The 18,622-nt window shown below is 41.4% G+C and overlaps 2 protein-coding genes across 4 annotated transcripts; both read right to left on the reverse strand.

The window, feature by feature from the left end:
* Positions 1-51: 51 nt before the first annotated feature.
* On the reverse strand, positions 52-3,171 carry LOC108654991 (phosphoenolpyruvate carboxykinase [GTP]). Its single transcript, XM_018106630.3, has 2 exons — positions 2,805-3,171; positions 52-2,271 (listed from the first exon to the last, which is right to left on the reverse strand). Exons 1-2 carry the CDS (start codon positions 2,834-2,836, stop codon positions 360-362), a joined length of 1,944 nt encoding a protein of 647 aa, XP_017962119.1. The 5' UTR covers positions 2,837-3,171; the 3' UTR covers positions 52-359.
* Positions 3,172-6,450: 3,279 nt separating this feature from the next.
* On the reverse strand, positions 6,451-18,096 carry LOC108654790 (Phosphoenolpyruvate carboxykinase 2). Of its 3 annotated transcripts, none has more exons than XM_018106332.3 (2): positions 17,732-18,096; positions 6,451-8,419 (listed from the first exon to the last, which is right to left on the reverse strand). In XM_018106332.3, the coding sequence occupies exons 1-2, from the start codon at positions 17,764-17,766 to the stop codon at positions 6,535-6,537; spliced, it is 1,920 nt and encodes a 639-aa protein (XP_017961821.1). In that variant the 5' UTR covers positions 17,767-18,096; the 3' UTR covers positions 6,451-6,534. The 3 variants fall into 3 exon arrangements, with proteins under 3 accessions (XP_017961821.1, XP_089117549.1, XP_089117550.1); XM_089261423.1 differs by lacking the exon at positions 17,732-18,096 and adding an exon at positions 9,997-10,064; XM_089261424.1 differs by lacking the exon at positions 17,732-18,096 and adding an exon at positions 8,526-8,647.
* Positions 18,097-18,622: the final 526 nt, after the last annotated feature.

Here is an 18,622-nt window from a genome sequence, read left to right on the forward strand (position 1 = left end):
TTGTTTGATAAAATCTTTTTAGTTTTATTTAAACTTTAATTATTTTGTTGGTTTATTTTAAAATTTTTTGTTGGTTTCTTTATACAGATCTTAGGTCTAGGCTTAATTATAAACACTTATAGAATAAATAGTTTTGGAAGTCTGCGGCTTAAACTCTAGAGAAACGACTAAGTGAAAAAGTTGTATTGTTAGTATAGTCTTCGTTAGTTATATAGAGTATATATGGTTGTGTGCGCGGGCGGGACTATAGGCTATATGCATTTTTGGTACTGGGGTACAGGGTTGCTTAGGCTTATAGGTGGTGCAAGGCGGGTAAAGATGTATGTTTGTGATAAATTCTGTTGCCCCCTGGAGTCCTCTTACAGTTGGGCAATACGAGCTTTCAGCTTGTCCAGCTCGGCATAGATGCTAGCGGGCAAATCGGCGCCCACCTGCGACTCGAAGTAGTTGCGGATGTCCTCCACCTCCTGAGTCCAGAAGTCTTTGGGCAGCGAGAACAGTTGCTTCACATCGATCTGCTCCTTCATGCCGGCCAGGTTGAGTTCACCCTCAGCGGGTATGTGGCCAATGGCAGAGTCAACATAGCAGGACTCACCATTCACACGGCGCAGAATCCACTCGAGCACACGGGAGTTCTCGCCGTATCCGGGCCACATGAATTTGCCCTGATCGCTCTTGCGGAACCAGTTGACATGGAAGATCTTGGGAACCTTGCCACGCTTCTCCATGCTCAGCCAGTGGGCCACATAGTCGCCGAAGTTGTAGCCAAAGAAGGGACGCATCGCGAAGGGATCGTGCATGATCACCTTGCCCTTGTGCTCGGCCGCGGCAGTTGCCTCGCTGCGCATAGCGGCGCCAATGAAGACACCGTGGGTCCAGTCGCGAGCCTCGTAGATGAGGGGCACGCCAGCTGGGCGACGACCGCCGAAGAGCATCGCAGAGATGGGCACGCCAGCTGGATCCTCCCAGGCGCTGTCGATGATGGGGCACTGGGCTGCAGGTGTGCAGAAGCGGGAGTTGGGATGAGCGGCTGGCTTGCCCGACTCCTTGGTCCACGGGTTGCCCAGCCAATCGGTGATCTGCACATTGGGTGCCAGGCTGCTCTCCATGCCCTCCCAGTAGACGCCGCCATCGGAGGTGGAGGCCACGTTGGTGAAGATGGTGTTCTTAAAGACCGTGCTCATGGCAATAGGATTGGTCTCCTTCGATGTGCCAGGTGCAACGCCGAAGAAGCCGTTCTCGGGATTGATGGCGCGCAGCAGACCCTGCGAGTCGAACTTCATCCAGGCGATATCATCGCCCACGCACTCCACCTTGTAGTTGGCTAGCGAGGGGTTCAACATGGCCAGGTTGGTCTTGCCACATGCCGAGGGGAACGCGGCAGTGATGTACTTCTTGACGCCCTTGGGATCGGTGATGCCCAGAATCAGCATGTGCTCGGCCAGCCAGCCCTCGCGCTTGGCAATGGTGCTGCCGATGCGCAGAGCAAAGCACTTCTTGCCCAGCAACGAGTTGCCTCCATAGCCGGAGCCATAGGACACAATCAGGTTCTCAGCGGGCTTGTGCAGGATGATGGTGCGCTCTGGATCGCATGGCCAGGATGGCTGCTCAACAACGCCGTTAGCTGGAGTGCCCACGGAATGGAGGGCGCGCACAAACTCCTCCTTCTTAGCCAACTGCTGCAGCACAGCAGCGCCCATGCGGGTCATGATGCGCATGGAGGCGACGACATAGGCCGAGTCGGTGATCTCAATGCCAATCTTCGACAGCGGGGATCCCACTGGACCCATGCTAAAGGGCACCACATACATGGTGCGACCCTTCATGCAGCCAGGGAAGCGCTGCTGAATGGCAGCCTCCATGTCAACAGGCGAAATCCAGTTGCCCAAAGTGCCCTTGACGCCATCCTTGGGCGTGGGAATTGTTTCCTCCCGCTTATCGGTGCAGATGAAGGTCTTGGACTCCACCCGGGCAACATCAGCCGGGTTGGTGCGTGCCAGCCAGCAGTTCTCGTACTTGGGCAGCGCCACAATGGTGCCCGACTCCAGCAGCACCTTGATGAGCATCTTGTTCTCCTGCTCGGAGCCATCGCATATGTGCACCTGGTCGGGCTGGCACAGAGCAACTGCCTCCTCCACGAAGCTGCGCACACCGGCAGTCAAGGAGTTGACATCGCCATACGAGGTGGGAATGCCACGAATGTGGCTGTACAGGCCGCAGTTGTCCTGGCGGAGCTTGTTCAGCTGGGGCAGAGCACAGCCGTTGGCGGCACTGAAGAGAGAAGAGAAGAGAATTTATAATTTAAAGTTGTATTAAAGAGAGAGACTGGGTCAGTTTATGAAAAGAGTAGCAGAATATACATAGATCTTTTTTTATTCGAATATGCAAGAATAAATATATTCATACATATATATTGTATATACGAATGGATATGAATATGTTCTTGCTTTAATTTTTAAATATATTTTATACATGAATAATTTTTACCAAATCGAACATTTTCAAATTTATTAAAAAATTGTATGCGAAATATTTAAATAAATGTTCAAAGTCACGTTCTATATTCAAAGGATTTATTTTTGCAACAAAATTATTTGAGACACGATAATTTGGAAACTATTTTTGAACAATTTTTTTAATGTTTTAGTTTTTTTTTCTTTGGCAAAACGCACTAATGTTTTTTCTTTTTCATTTAAAAATACATTATGGGGCATGCAACATGCTAGAGGTTTCTGGGTGTGGTGATGCATATGCTCGCTTTTCATGACTTGTTCTTTTTTGTTGGGGAAACAACTCGTACTTACATAATTTTGCTTTGTTCAATGAGCTCAGGCATTTTGTTAGTTTTTTTTTTTTTTTTGGCTTTAGATTTGTATTAGAAATTAATATTCTTTAAAAGACTTTGGAATATGGCGCACTAATTAACGGTTCGATTTGTTTGCTTTTGTTTTGGGCAAAAAAATTTAAGTATCACAATTTGAATTATCACAATTTCAACTTTTTTGTTGCTTTTGCTCTTTATTGGGCTTCTGCTGATGCGCTCTTGTAGTTTCGTATGTTTTTCCAGAGTTTTTTGTCAAATATCAATTTGATTTTCAGATCACTGAAATTGAATGTTTCACTTGATCTTTCCATTTACTCAGTCCACGAGTAACTGATGCCAGCTGCTTGCTACAGTCGGCCTTTTATACGCTGCGCTGCCTGCCGGCCGACTGCCCGATGCGACTAGAACATGATTAACGGGGGCCGCGCGATCGGCTGCCACTCGGCTTCGGCTGCCATTCGGGTTCGGCTCGCTTGTATTTGTTTCTGTCTTTTTATGAGTAGCGCGCGCCTCAGGTCAAACTTCGGGCCAGCTGATTGGCTGTTGGGTCGGAGGCTCGGCAATTGTTTTGGTTTTTCACTGAGCTTCTGGGTGAGCGAGGAGAGTGGGCGAAAGGGGTGGGCTGCTTGTGTCGCTTGACAACAAGCCATGTTGTTAGTGCCGCTGTAGCATGTTATAGTTTATTTTTGTTTCTCATTTATTTTGAGTGTTTTTGTTTCGTCGACTCGCCGCTCTTGGATTCGTTTTTGCTGTTGTTTTGATAGTGCGTCTATTCGCGATTGATAAGAATCATTTAGCGCTATTTACGTTCCACTCGGCGTTATTTGGTTTTTCGCTCTGTCAGCTGCTGCTAATTTAATTACTTTGTTTATTTATGTTTTCCACTCTATATCGTTCCAGTGCGTAAATAGCTCAGTTATTATATGTATGCAGTCAGTTACGTATCAATAAGTTCCTCCTACGTACAATTATCGTAACATGGGATGTCTGTTGGTCTATGCTTACCCAATCGAAAATTCACAGAATTCAAGATTGAGTAATATAAATATTTGTATATATTGATTCATATTGTTGATATAAATATAGGAATACACAATCAATATACATAATCTTGAACATGGAGCTATTAATAATTCAATTCCTGTTAATAGGTAGCTAATGTGTGTCAATCATTTCCATCATTCAGTAAAGGAGTCTTCTTTCCAGTAATATGTGCCACCTGCTGTGGTATCTAATTTACAATAATGGCTTACACATGATAAATATGGGTCGTTGTATTGTAATTCTTCTTATGATCTATAAATGCATACAAACATACATATGTATGTATATGTATATTTGATCATAAGTGAGTATATGATCTTTGAGCTTATTTTATAGTTCTTATCTATGTAAATATGTGTATGTATGATATACATACTATTAGTGTTACAAAAATACATATACGCTCTTTCTATATCCGAACATTATACAGTTGACTTATCTACAGTCAATCATATGCCAGTTAAGATAATGATCAAGCCAAGTACACCCCAATTACCTACTTAATTTGCCTTATCAACATTCAAGTTCACATTCATTGTTGTTATATCTACATAAGAGTCCATATGAATTCTATATGTTTACACAAAGGCAAATCTTCTCACTCACTCTCACCTGTTCCTTTTAGCTCTTCCCTTTCAAAATTGATACAGCTAATTTTTCGCACATAAGCCTATAGTAATAATTCCTCCACTCCCCCCTAAGGCTGACACACACGCGCCCACCTACGCCTTCTGTCACGATACAGAATCACATGGCCTTTGCGATCTGTTGTCACGTTGCCAGAACACATATATATACATATACATATGTATAAATATTTTGTTTGGCCACTTTCGCTTATTGGCGAAAATGGTGACGGGGAAGATGATTCGATGATCTAGCAAAATTCTACGCTGTTCTATTATAATGTTGGCCATGGCCATCAGCCAACCGACTTGGAGGCCATGAATGGACATAGTGAATTTCACATGACATGACGCGCATAGCCGCATGGAATCATCATGTGCTCTTCGAAGGAGAAATGAAGGTTCTCAACCATTTTATGGGGATGCGAGTGATCTCTGTACTCAAAAGTAAATGGCATTTTGATCGTGTAGTTCACCTTAAAGGGAGCAGCTCGTAACCTTGAAATCCTTGAAAAGTTCCGTTCAAGATTATTTTAGCAGCCAACCTCCACGCGCCTCTTTTAATGGCAAATGAAAAAGCATAAAAAATATTCAACACAAATTTGCGGAATGCTTTTTTTGGTGTATTTATTTTTAAACCGTGGACTTGTTTTTCTAGTTGAGCTTGATAAGCAGCATCATCATCATCATTATCAACTGTCTGCCTGTGCTACCCTGCCTGCCTGCCAACCTCCTCCTCAGCCCCCAACTTCCTCGATCCATATGCCCCTTGTCTCAGCCCCGCGCCGTGCAAAGATCGCCGAGCTATATTACCAAAGCGCGTTTGATGACTTGACTCAATTTTTGAATTTACGTCAATGAGTTGGCGGATCAATAAGTAATAATGAAAATCAATATACATATAGCTAAATATATATTGTAACGGGCCTTATCAGCTTGCACAAACGAGCCCCTGGAGTCTCGATGCAATGGAAAATATTTTATTCTAAATATAGACTCAAGCTCTGTTTTTAACTGCAAATTGTTGTAATAGCTGACGAAAGAAATTCGGATGTTAGAGCAGCAGGTTCTAGGCTTCACTATGCTTGCTAATGTGATAGACCAGGTAATCCCACAGACCTTAGACTTAATAAGACCTAATAATGCCAAATGCCATAAAGTCAGCCAAATTTTGATTAAATTCTGCGATATAACAGAGCTACACACTATAAAGTAGCCCAATTGCTCCAATAGATCTTATCATTAAGTCTAAAAATAAATATCTTAGTATAGTCAAAGGTGAACAAGGAAAAACATTTTTGACTTTTCGTTAAACCTATAGACTCGAATAAGGCAATATATTTACTTTCATCTATTTGAATTGGATCTTAAATAATGACTTTGAGTTAATGAGACTAGGCTCTTTACTTACTGTGCTAATACATGATTATTGTATCTGAATCGTACTTAATAATTACCCAATAATCTACATTCAAATACAATACAGACATGTATTTGCCCGTTCTTTCACGTATATTATATGTATATACACATACTAGCTCTTAGTCGTTATTTATAATTGTTTATGATCATCTAACCGGATCTAACGGAACCCCTTTTTCGGGCACACTCAATGCGTTATCAGTGCCGTGTTGAGGCTTGCTTCTTCTCTAATTGGCTGCATGTCGAGTCACACCACCATGACCAGGTCTTTAATCAGACCTTAACAACTGCGGCACGTTTTTGAGCTCCAGGTTTTTGGTCTTTTTTCATAATATTCCATAATATTTGCTCGTTTTTTCCAGCGATCTTGATAATTCGCAGTGGTGCAGAGAGGTTAACGCGATTATGAATTTATATGCTTGTTTACGCCAATTTTTTGGACGGGCCTCTCTCCCACTTTCTGGCGCTGCCTGCTCTCGTTTCGCGTGCCCGAGAAGCCACGCCCATGCCCATAGAATGTGATACAACAAAATCTTTTTTGCTGGTTTTTATGAGAGTTTATTAAACTAAGATTAGGAATAACCTATGAAACCGCACAGAATGGAGCGATTATCCACATCACATGTTGGCCACACGCTTCTTCAGTTCTGTCAGCTGGTCTGCGACGGGGCGTGGCAAATAGTCACCCACTTGGTCCTGGAAGTACTGCTCGATCTCTCTGGCCTCCTGCTGCCAAAAGTCTTTGGGCAGATCGAACAACTGCTTGAGATCCACATTGCCCTCCACGCCCTCAACATTCAGTGCACCCTGACTAGGGAGCAGCCCGATTGGCGACTCCTCGTAGCATTTCTCGCCTTCCACACGTCGGAAGATCCAGTCCAGCACTCGGGAATTATCACCAAATCCTGGCCACAAGAATTTTCCCTCATCGCTCTTGCGGAACCAGTTCACGTGGAAGATCTTGGGCACCTTTCCGCGCTGCTCCATGCTCAACCAGTGGGCGAGATAGTTGCCGAAATTGTAGCCAAAGAAAGGACGCATCGCGAAGGGATCGTGCATGATCACCTTGGCCTTGTGCTCGGCGGCAGCAGTTGCCTCGCTGCGCATGGCAGCCCCTATAAAGACGCCATGTGCCCAGTCGCGCGCCTCGTAGACCAAGGGAACGCCAGCGGGTCGGCGACCGCCGAACAGAATCGCTGATATGGGAACTCCTGCGCTGTCCTCCCAGGCGGGATCAATGATTGGGCACTGAGCAGCAGGCGTGCAGAAGCGAGAGTTGGGATGCGCAGCCGGCTTGCCCGACTCCGCCGACCAGAGTTTGCCCAGCCAGTCGGTGACCGTGACATTGCCCAACTGAGAGGCGTCCATGCCCTCCCAGTAGACGCCGCCATCCGACGTGGAGGCCACGTTGGTGAATACCGTGTTGCGGAAGATGGTGTCCATGGCAATGGGATTGGTGGCACGCGAGGTGCCAGGGGCCACGCCGAAGAAGCCGTTCTCGGGATTGATGGCTCGCAGCACACCCTGCGAGTCGAACTTCATCCAGGCGATGTCGTCGCCCACGCACTCCACCTTGTAGCCCGGCAGAGTGGGCGTCATCATGGCCAGATTGGTCTTGCCGCAAGCCGAAGGGAAAGCGGCTGCCACGTAGATCTTTTTGCCCTGCGGATTGGTGATGCCCAGAATCAACATATGCTCGGCCAGCCAGCCCTCGCGCTTGGCAATGGTGCTGCCGATGCGCAGAGCAAAGCACTTCTTGCCCAGCAGCGAGTTGCCTCCATAGCCGGAGCCATAGGAAACGATCTCGTTCTCGGCTGGCTTATGGAGGATTATGGTGCGTTCTGGATCACATGGCCACGAGGCCTGAGCCTGCACGCCACTGGCTGGAGTGCCAACTGAGTGTAGGCACTTGACGAACTGGCCGTCGCCCTGCTGCAGCACGTCCAGCACTGGAGCGCCTGCACGCGTCATAATCTTCATGGACTCTACCACGTAGGGAGAGTCGGTGATCTCAATGCCTATTTTGGAGAGAGGCGAGCCCACGGGCCCCATGCTAAAGGGTATGACGTACATGGTACGACCTTTCATGCTGCCAGGGAAACGCTCGGCAATGGCGGCCTTCAGATCCGCATCAGAGATCCAATTGCCAAGGGTTCCGGGCGTGGCGTTTGGCGTAACTGGCACCGTCTCCTCCTTGCGTTCCGTGCTGATGAACGTCTTGGATTCCACGCGAGCCACATCGGCTGGGTTGGTGCGTGCCAGCCAGCAGTTCGTGTACTTGGGCAGTGGCAGGATTGTGCCCTGCTTCAGCATCAAGCCTTGCAGCAGCTTGCTCTCCGCGGCGCTGCCATCGCAGATGTGCACCCGGTCCGGTTGGCACAGATTCACACACTTGTCCACATACTCCCGGACAGCGGGCGTCAGTGTCTTCACGTCGCCATATTGCACGGACAGCGAACGGCAGACGAGCCGAAAATTGTAGCACTTGGGCGGAGAGGCCAATCTGAAAAGAAAAACGGTTATCTCCGATAAGTAGGGTACGGTGAGCTACCTGTTCAGGTACATGTTGAAATCCTAACGCAGCTGCTTTTAGGGCTTACCAATTTTACCTGGCCGCAGCACGCTTTATCTGCATGTTTTGTGCACAACTGTACCTCAATTAGTATTCTAAGTATGTTGGAAAAAAAGAGTTGAGTTGCCGTCGCCCGTCGCATTTGTCCCACACACAATTGTAAAACAAAAACTGGCTAATCAGCTGTTGGCTGGTTGTGCAGGTTTCTGACAATACCCCCTAAGTCGGCTGCTATAAATGGGTATATTTGCCAATGGAGGCAGGCTGACAGAGACTAACAGCATTTACCCTATGTCTCTGGGACTTTTCTTATCCCCGGCTAAGACTGATCTCTGGATTCCTTCCAGCTAGACCAAAGCAACAATCTTTAGCTGCTTTTCGAGCAAGAAAAGTAGAATGAGAGATCTTTATTTATTAGAATATAACATATGTAATTCCTACAGAGTATCTGATAGTTGTTCAATATTTTGTTGTTAATGATTTCGGTTTGCTGCTTGTTAATTCATGAAAAACTTGCTTCGACTTTTGCACAGCGCGTTTGGCTGGGGAATCCGAAGCAGCAGCCACAGCGAGACAGAGAGACAACCTTCAATTGTCAGCGACAACATAGCCAAGAGAAAGAAAGAGAGAGGGCGAATCCGAGAGAAAGAGAGAGAGTAATGTGAAGGCGTCATGACTGCCTCACTTTCGTTTCGCTGAACCGGCCGACCGCAATTGTATGATGCAATATTTCATCAGCCAACAGCTGGGTCTGCAGCTATCGCTGTGTTCTCTGTTATGGTTATTCTGAGAGATAATCTCTCTCTATCTCTCTCTCTCACTGTCCCCCTTGTTGACCCTGGCTGTAACTGTTAACATGGCCAACATTTCGCATCTCAGTTTATCAAAGCAGACGCTCTTCAGAGATTGCTATCTGTAATCTCATCGGCAATATCAACTTATCGGCACTGTTTATCACATAAATCAGCTCGCATAGCATTTATCTGGGGCACAATCGTGTAGTTCCAGTTACATTGTCTCCTGGGTCCAAAGTCCATTGACTATTCACGCCATAGTTCTGTGTCGTTCAGTGACGTCACACATTTATGTAATCTAATTTTGTTTCGGTCAGACGACGAATTTTTTCGGAAACTGCGCATTTTCTAGTGTCGCGTTTAGCTACTCAAATACTCTATGCATATGCCCATACATATGTACTTACACACATACATATATAGACAATACATATGTATATATGTATATAAAATACTATATGCTTGTGCTTGTGCGTGGTCTGTATGTCTGATTGTCAGTGTCCCGGTTCGAGTTATTAACATACATTAACTATACTACATACATATATACATACATACATATATGTATGTATATGCACACAGCTTGGCACATGATAAAATATACTCGTTGCTGTACCCGAAATGTCATCAAACTAATTTGCAGGCAAATGAAATAATGCTCCCTCTCTCTAAGCGTAGATTAAATGAAAAGTGTAATTATACGAAATCTATTACATGAAATGCAGCATTCGCCTGGGGCCCCTCATTGTGTTTAGTGTAGCAGAAGGAGACGTTGACTAAGAGAGCTTATCTATTGACAACTGCTTAAATAACATTTAGTATGTTTTGTTTTATATTCTCTTTTATTATCATATATATACATTTTTTTTTCATATAAATATCTGCGATCATTAGCAAAGACACCGTGAACATAGATATGCGAGAAACATGAATGTTAAATAAATAAATGCTGAAGTGTTATGTATGTTGGTTAACCCTATTGCGAGGTGTCATATAATATATGTACATATATCAACTTTTAATTGCCATTAATAAATATTAAATTATTAGATTTTTTCATATATATAGAAAATATAAAATGTAGTGTATGTGCCATGCATATTTAGAGATTATAAAATTTCGGGGAAAAAACTATGTAAAACAGTTATTTAATATATTTATGCGCATAACAATGTTTTATAGAATTTTTTCAAACTTAATAATATTTAACAAAAAATTATGTGTCGATGTATTCTGGGGTATAAAACAAAATAAATGATTTTATGGCAACATTTACTATAATCATAAACTTTTGTATAAAACGTAGTGCTAGTTACTTATTTCGCACACCTCATATATGTATTGCACATGCCCAATTTGAGCTCCGATTGTGTCTTATATGTAGAATGCCAATACTAATTCTCTTTTTCATCAATTTCTCCAGTTTCCATATTATTTTCTATATGTTATAAATATTTTTTCGATCTCAAGCTAACCTTTCTTCATTTGCGTCGAACCGAATCGCGAGGCGCTAATTAATTTGCCTGCTAATTCAAAGCGAATGAATATTTAATAAATGTTTGTGTTGTTTTATCAAATTGACAGCATTTATGGAGATACGCGGGAGCTCTATTGTTTATCTTTTTCAAGATTTGCTAACTTCTTGAGCTGGCATTTGCAGTCCGCAAAGCGAAGCCCAAACCCCGCCCAGATCAAATATTTACTATTATTTCTGCTGCTACCGTTTGGCTGGATTCGCTTTTAATACTCCTCTTAAATGTATTTATTTTGAACATTTATTTTTTTTATTTATGTCATTTTGATGTGCCATGAGCTCGCTAATGATAAGAACTGACCATAGTTAAATCACGGCGAATGCTCAAAAATTCAACTGCGAGACTCTCATTATCAGCTATGTATGACGCTTCTAGCTAATTATTCTGTACAGACGACTCGACAATATTTGATGGCAGCCACGCGCACAGAGCAAACGAAGAGTTCAAATTCAGCTGATTAGAAGAGCACAAGATAGCACATGTGAAACGTAATAGGTATTGGAAATGGTAATGGGAATGGGAATGGGAATGGGAATGGGAATGGGAGCAGGAATGAGGATTGGAGTGGGAATTCGAAATGGGATCGACATTATTTAGCTTGGCACGCGCTGCAGTGCGTTAGTTCTCTTGGCATTTTGCAAATGGCAATGCGTTTTAATGCTACGAGCAGGTCTAATTGTTTGGGTAAAGGCAATAGACGTGCTCAAGAATACCCTGTAACTACCCAATAACTGTGATATAGCATGGCTATCATTATCCTTCCTTGTCTTATTTATAAGAATTTTTGAAATGATTATGAAAAGGCAGCCCTTAAGATACCCTTCTTTTATTATGTATGCATAACTATTCAATTTATAAAACCTAGACGAAACCGAGACCATAAAGTTGAATGCTTTCTTATGGATCCAAACTGGTATGTTTACACAATATACCCTGTAATTCCTGTGAATTCCTATACACAAAGACCTTTTGTGAAGCATTAATGGATCTACTTTATTTACACAATCTTTTCAGATTTTCTTTTGTTGAGTATACTGTGAATTCTTACTTTATCAAAAACAAAGACAAAGGATTATATAGACTAAAGAATACCCTAGTTTTGTCCAATTAGATCACAAGAGAATTGAATGATCTTTTTGCATGCGCGCATCAAATATCTTACACTTAGTATAGGGTATATTTGTCTCTGACGCCCATTTTTGTGGGCATGCCGCGACGCATGCCGCCAGCTGCTCTTTGGCACATTTTATTTTCGTGTAGCATATTTATTTTTATTTTTATTGACTTTTTTACTCGTTGCGAAAAGGAATACGCAGAAAATTACCAAGCGCGTGTTTTTCTACTTATATGTATAAAGAGCACATATACATATATACACATTATACACATATATATTTATTTGTATATATGGAAAATTTATAGCGACAACTATATGTAGTTGGGTGTATATACATTTTGACGTGGCATTTTTATTTTTGGATACGTGGCAACAATAAATGAAAATTAAATTTTCAGCTGATTTCCGCGGTTAATTTTCTAATGAATTCGTTCGTTCAAAGGCTGGGCCTTTCTTTCAGTTAATAAGTTGGCTTTGAACAAGTTCATCAACCGAGACAACTAGCCATGGCCCTAGTTTCAGCGCCAGACAAAGCACAATCACACAGACGCTTAAGGGAACCACCAGCCATCCATAGGTATTGGGCGTCCCTTTTCACTCTTATCAGCTGGCCATCAGAGCAAGCACTTTAAATCAAACCAGTTCGACCAGCTCCGGTTTGAACCAGTTGCCCCCATACCAAAAATTGAGCAAATTAAAATCAAAATTGATAACGACGTATGGGTAAAAATGTTAAAAGTCGAAAAAATATTTATTAATTACTAATTATTATTATTATTATTATTTTGTTTTGTTACAAGGTAAAAGATCTATTCAAATCGAATATGTGTCAATCGTTTACAGTTATTAATAAAAATCGCTCAGCTGTTGGGCAGTTCATTTACAGTTATGAACGTCATAACCTATACCATATAATGCAATAATCAGTAATTTAATTATGACGTTAGGGAAAATCACTAGCTGGTCGTATACAAGAGAAAAATTCTATTTGAGCATAAACATTTGTATATATTATATTAGGTTTTTATATATTTTTTGGGAACTTCTCTATATGTGCCCTACATAAAGAAATCAGCCATGAACTGGTTTTATAGTTAGGAGTAATTTGAGTCGCAAATGCTATGAAAGGTTTTTCCATAGGCGACTTGACGTCACATATTATTAATCTATATGCATGTATGTATATTATTCATCTACACATGTATATAACAGGAAAACTTTGGAATACAATTAGATTTCACTAATAATAAGTCAACTAAGATCCGGGTTCGAAATTCATTGGCGTAAGTCTCTATAGTATTTTTAAAATTATAATAATCTAAGTTATACTATAGTTGCTTGATGCTAAGCTTTCCTATGCAAAACAAAAAATCCATAATTTTTACTTATCTATTTATTTTATTGTAAATAAAATTTTACCTAAATATTAGTCATTAAAATATTTCGTAAGGTATTTATAATCAATATTTATTGCAGACAGCACTTTTATCAATTGTCCTAATTTCAAATAAGATCAAGATCAATCAGAATAGATTATACTCGACTTTAAAATTTCCAGTGTGAACTAGTTTAGAATAACTCTTTTTTAGTTGGTGCTGCGCAAGATAACACTATAATAACATAGAGAGAAATACTTCATAAATTATAAATAGTATAATTTATGAAGTATTTCTCTCTAATTAAAACATATAAATTCAATAGTCGATCTTTGGTAAATTCGCTGTTTATACGATTAAACGTATTCTGAGTACAATCTAGGACTTATACAGCATTGAATATGTGTTGATAGGCTATAAGTAGTATAACATTTATTGCTCACACTAATAACTCCAATAAGCTCCAATACTGTTGTCTGAGGCGAGACCCACTCAACAAAATATGCCACTAGCTCAGTGCCAAGGTCGACAGTGTTGTTGAATGTTGCTCCACAAGAACTAAGTTCCAACTAATAATACTAATACGTTAGTTTGTTTTAGAGAACTCAAAAAGTTTTTTCGTATCGCTTTATTAAATTTAATGAGGCTTTATTGCATATCAAAGTCCAAGCGACAACCAGAAACATCGACTCGATATGTGAGAGTGTGTGTGTTTGCCAGCTGATAAGCGTGGACTTCTACATAATGTAGGCGTATATAAGTTGTCTGTCTGCGTAGATTGTAGAGCATTTCATGTATATACATGTATGTATATATGTAAGTGACGTGGAAGGTAATATACTTACATACATATATACATAAAACAACGCCCCAAGCGATGTCTATGCAGGCGCACTCGGATGCAGTGGGTGCAAAGTCTCGTTCTGTGGCGCAGTTAAGCAACTGAGTGAAGGGGATAGCGGGAGAATGGAGACAAGAATATTGAAGGATAGCCAGTAAAATGATCGGACGCATTTAATTTAATCATGTGATTTCTTAATTAATTAATCTTATATCTGAAAATACTTTAAAGAAAGAGTTGTAATGAAATATATTCAAATACGTTATATTCAAACACTCTTTCTCTGTCTTAATATTTCTCCAGAGAAGAAGAGTAAACAGTGAGAAAAAGAGGCCACCTTAAGCTGGCTCTTTAATAAATATATTTTGCAGTTTTTTCACCTTTTAAGCTCGCGTTTCTCGCAGTGCATATAAAATATATTTCACGTCATCGAAAATACCATCGATGGCGCATATAAAACATGTGTTTACTCGCAACTATCGAAATTAAGCATATATACAGCCATTAGCTATCTAATCTTATCAGCAACGAGGAATTCTTTGAAACCGAATCGAAATTTGAAATTGGTATGATAATTATTGCGAGTGTAGTAAACAAACAATTAAATGATAAGCTCTAAACATTACGGTAAAGCGTAATTAGCAGGTGAAATTTTCGTGAGTATATCTGCTGCGCTTCAAATTGTTTTCATTGAGTAATCGAAATTCGAGACTTTTCCAGTTAACTGGAAAATATTATTCATCTACACACATGCCATTCAAATATTGTTGTTATTCATTCAATTGCCTAGGATGCAAAAAATATTATTGTATTTTCGAATATTGTGTTTTTTGTTTGTCGCATTTCTATTTCTGTTCCGTTTCGCTCGATTGGGGGGCTCGCCTAGCGAACTAAATGCCAATGCGAGACGTCAATAAATACAATCTTATTGTTGTTATCGGTTGCTCGGGGTGTCTGAGGTTATCATTCAGACACAGTTAGAGAGAGAGAGAGAGAGAGACAGACTGACAGTTGCTGCTGTTGATGCTGATGTTGTCGTTGGCTGTTGTCTGTTGCCTGTCTGTGGATTGCACAAGCACAACAATGTCTGCCACGCTTTGTATCTGACAGATATGTATATAACTGTAGCTCTTGGAAAAGAGGTAGACGCCAAGAGGAAACCCATGCAAGTCATGTGCAAAAATTATAGAGGGCTGTTGTCAAAGTTGATTGACTTGGAAGTACCCTGTAGACAGTTGTCTGTCGACAAATTTACTTATATGTATATAAAGATTGTATTCATGTAATATCTATAAAAGTCGGGGGCATAAGAAAATAAACAGAGAGGAAAACAAGTTTAAATCAACTTGTATTTCAATGCTGACCAAAATATACATTTTGGTAAGTTGTCCCTTACTCCTATCATACTCGCACTTTATTAATATTCATAGGGTATACGAAATGGTCAGCGTGTGACACGTTGTTGACCGATCCAAAACACGCCACACACCAAAAAAGCGGCTATCAAAACAAAAGGCAACAGCAAGCCAAACAAGCCTGCTAAAAGCCAAAGAGTTTATTGTGCTTTTTTCCTCTTATTCTTAATTCTCTTTTTCATGTTGGTTTTTCTGATTTCCAGTGTCCGGCGCTGTTGCTAAGTGCCCCAAAAGCAACAGCAAAGGTAGCACACCAATGCAAACCGCACTTTGTGTTTATTTACGCACGCACACACACACGCATACACACATGCACGCACACAGGCTTTCAAATCAGACAACGAGTGCGTGGGGGAAGGCAGCCAAACTTGTCGGTCAACTGCAGCGGCGCTCTTCGCGCACAGATCGTGCTCGCTTGCTTGCTCACACAGATAGCGCCGATAGCAGCGCAAAAAAAACTGGAACCAAAACAAAAACACAAAAACAGTGCGCAGTGTCGGTTGAAATACAGCGAGGGACGTGCAGCGGCGCCGACTGAAAGCTAACAAAGAAACAAGGCACAAAGCAAAACAAAGAAACGGCTCGACGCGTCGAAAGCTTTTACGCCCACAAAAGTATGCAATACAAATTCGTTGTGATGGTATGCAGACAATGAGAGACATTTTGTGATCAGCTGAAAAGTATGCTTCACTTTCTTGTACAGATTGACTTCGGCTGACATTAATTGCCATTGAGAGATAAGGTTATTTGCTCAAGTGGAAAACTTTGACACAAATCTTGATAGCAAATTGCTAAATGGACTAATGCTTTGGAAATAAAATCAAAAGTTCAGTTAGAATTGCTTAGGTTGTGTTGGAAGAGGCAATTGAAAGCTTAGAAATATCATGAATTCTATTTGTTTTGTTGAACGAGTCAAGGCTAAAATCAAAATTTCAAAAACAAGATAAGAGTTGAATCAAATCTAATGTGAACAGTGAAATTTATTAATTTATTATTTATTAATCTTATGCTTTCGGTAAACTTAAGAATGAGATGTAACATTAAGAATGAGATGGAACATTTATATACTAGATTTTAAAAACTTTAGTATATCAAAGTATAAAAAATAATTAATTTGTTCGAGCAAAAGAAAAATGTCTCCAAACTTTACTTAAATTTTCCACAACAGTAGACTCTATTGTTGTAATTGTCTACTCAATATTATTTGAACGCTTACTCAGAGCTAAGTATAGGTTAGATAGCCTTTTTTATTTCGCCACTCTCTTATGAAAATTATTGTCGTCTAGAGTTTCTTAAGCCATAAAAGTAAAAAAAAAAAAAAAATTTTAATAAATATGTGTAGTTTTTTTATACTTAATATACTAAGAAACCCATTCAAAGACTACATAAACTGCTCGCATAGCTTTTGCTTAGGCAACCGCAATGTGGAAATCTTAAAAGTGTTGCCTTCTTTCAAGCGCCTTAGAAAAACCTCAACTAGGGCGGGCAAATTCATTGATAAAACGTGATTGGAAAGGGGTGAAAAGGGGGTGGCAGCGCGCGTAAAAAGTTGTTTATAAACAAACTACAAGTGTGTAAAGTGTTTGTAAAATAGAGAATGAAAAACTGAGAGATAGAGGGAGAGCGAGAGCGAGAGCGAGAGAGAGAGGGCGACTGACTACTAAGAACTGTTGTGGCTTGCTTTGTGGTCTTTGATGCTATTGCAGTTGTTACTCTTGCTTATTATTGCAGTTGTTATTGTTGTAGCTGCAGTTGCTGTGCTTATTGTCATCCCCACAGCGAGTGCATTGATCCATAGACTATCTGCGACATTAACATTGAGGCTCTCTCATGGGAGTAAATCTGCGAGTGTAATCTGCTCTATACATACGCTCAATATGGAATTTTTCCTTTCCTCAACTGTATGAATGTATGAATTACAATAATGAATCATTTTGTTTGATCACGGCGATAAGCAGCACTTGTTTAGTAGTGTAATATAGCCTAAAATTGAGGTAGGTTATCTGCAGCTTACGTGAGAAAACGTACAGGTAAGTTAAGTAGGCTGGCCAATGACAGAGGCTACCTGGAGGGTACCATTACCCACCACACGACACTGACACGCTTAAAGCTCTACATAGACATATTTATAACTAGTTTTCTACATGGAAACTGTTGAGACTCACCCGCCGCGCAGCAGTTGTACGCCTTTGAACAGCATTTGCACGTATTGTGGTTTTCCCTTTTTCCTTGTCGCCTTTTACTTTTTACACGTTTCCTTGCTTTCTTTCGCTCAGCTGTTGCGGCTGCCAATTGAATTGCGTTTAATGAATTTATTTCGTTGTTTAATTTGATCAATTTGCGGATGCCTTAATGCGAATTTATATTTAAATAAAACTGCAGCAGAGCTAATTGAAGAGACGTGGCGGGCTTTTAGCTCTGGCAATTTTTCTCAGCTCCCTTCGCTCTCTCACTCTTTTCCTCTCTCCCTTTCTCGGTCTCGGTCTACGCGTGGCACTTGTTGCGCTTCAACAACTGTTGCTGCTGCTGCTGCTGTCGGGGCACTTGTTGCTGCCTTCACACAACAAACGAAACTGAAACTCTGCGTCAGGCTGCGCGCTTAAGTAACATATGTACAACACATTATTCAGAGTATTTGTACATACATTTTAGTCGACCATTTCTCTGTGTCTGTGTGATTGAGTTTATTTCGCTCTCTCTCTCTCTCTTTCTCTGTGTATTTTTTATGCAGCGCCCGCTGACTGATAAGATAAGCGACATGCCCACATCGCCTGCCGATTGCCATGTACGTGCCACCCACCGCATGCACCAGACGGCGCGCCTCCTCCTTCCAAATGACTGCAACCTGCTCAGCTGTTGCCACACACCCACAGACACAGCCAAGCACACACGGACAGCCAAACTCGCTTGCCCCTGCGCCAAATTTAAATGTTTCCTTATCGATGTATGTGGCCTGTGGCCCAAGAGGCGGCTGTCCCGCTTACATCATTCATCATCCGAGCCTGTGCCAGCAGCAGCAGCCGCAGCCAGAGCAGCTTATCTTTTATTTGTGGCTT

This window comes from Drosophila navojoa, chromosome 5 (assembly GCF_054131105.1).
Source record: "Drosophila navojoa isolate 15081-1374.11 chromosome 5, UAZ_NAV_1.0, whole genome shotgun sequence".
Taxonomy (NCBI): domain Eukaryota; kingdom Metazoa; phylum Arthropoda; class Insecta; order Diptera; family Drosophilidae; genus Drosophila; species Drosophila navojoa.

Coding starts and splice junctions, on each gene's coding strand:
- LOC108654991 (XM_018106630.3), bottom strand. CDS start 2,836: ATGCCTGAGCTCATTGAACAAAGCAAAATTAT. Junction 2,272..2,804: donor ATTGAACAAAGCAAAATTAT/GTAAGTACGAGT, acceptor TTCTCTCTTCAG/TGCCGCCAACGGCTGTGCTC.
- LOC108654790 (XM_018106332.3), bottom strand. CDS start 17,766: ATGCTGTTCAAAGGCGTACAACTGCTGCGCGGCGG. Junction 8,420..17,731: donor GTACAACTGCTGCGCGGCGG/GTGAGTCTCAAC, acceptor TTTTCTTTTCAG/ATTGGCCTCTCCGCCCAAGT.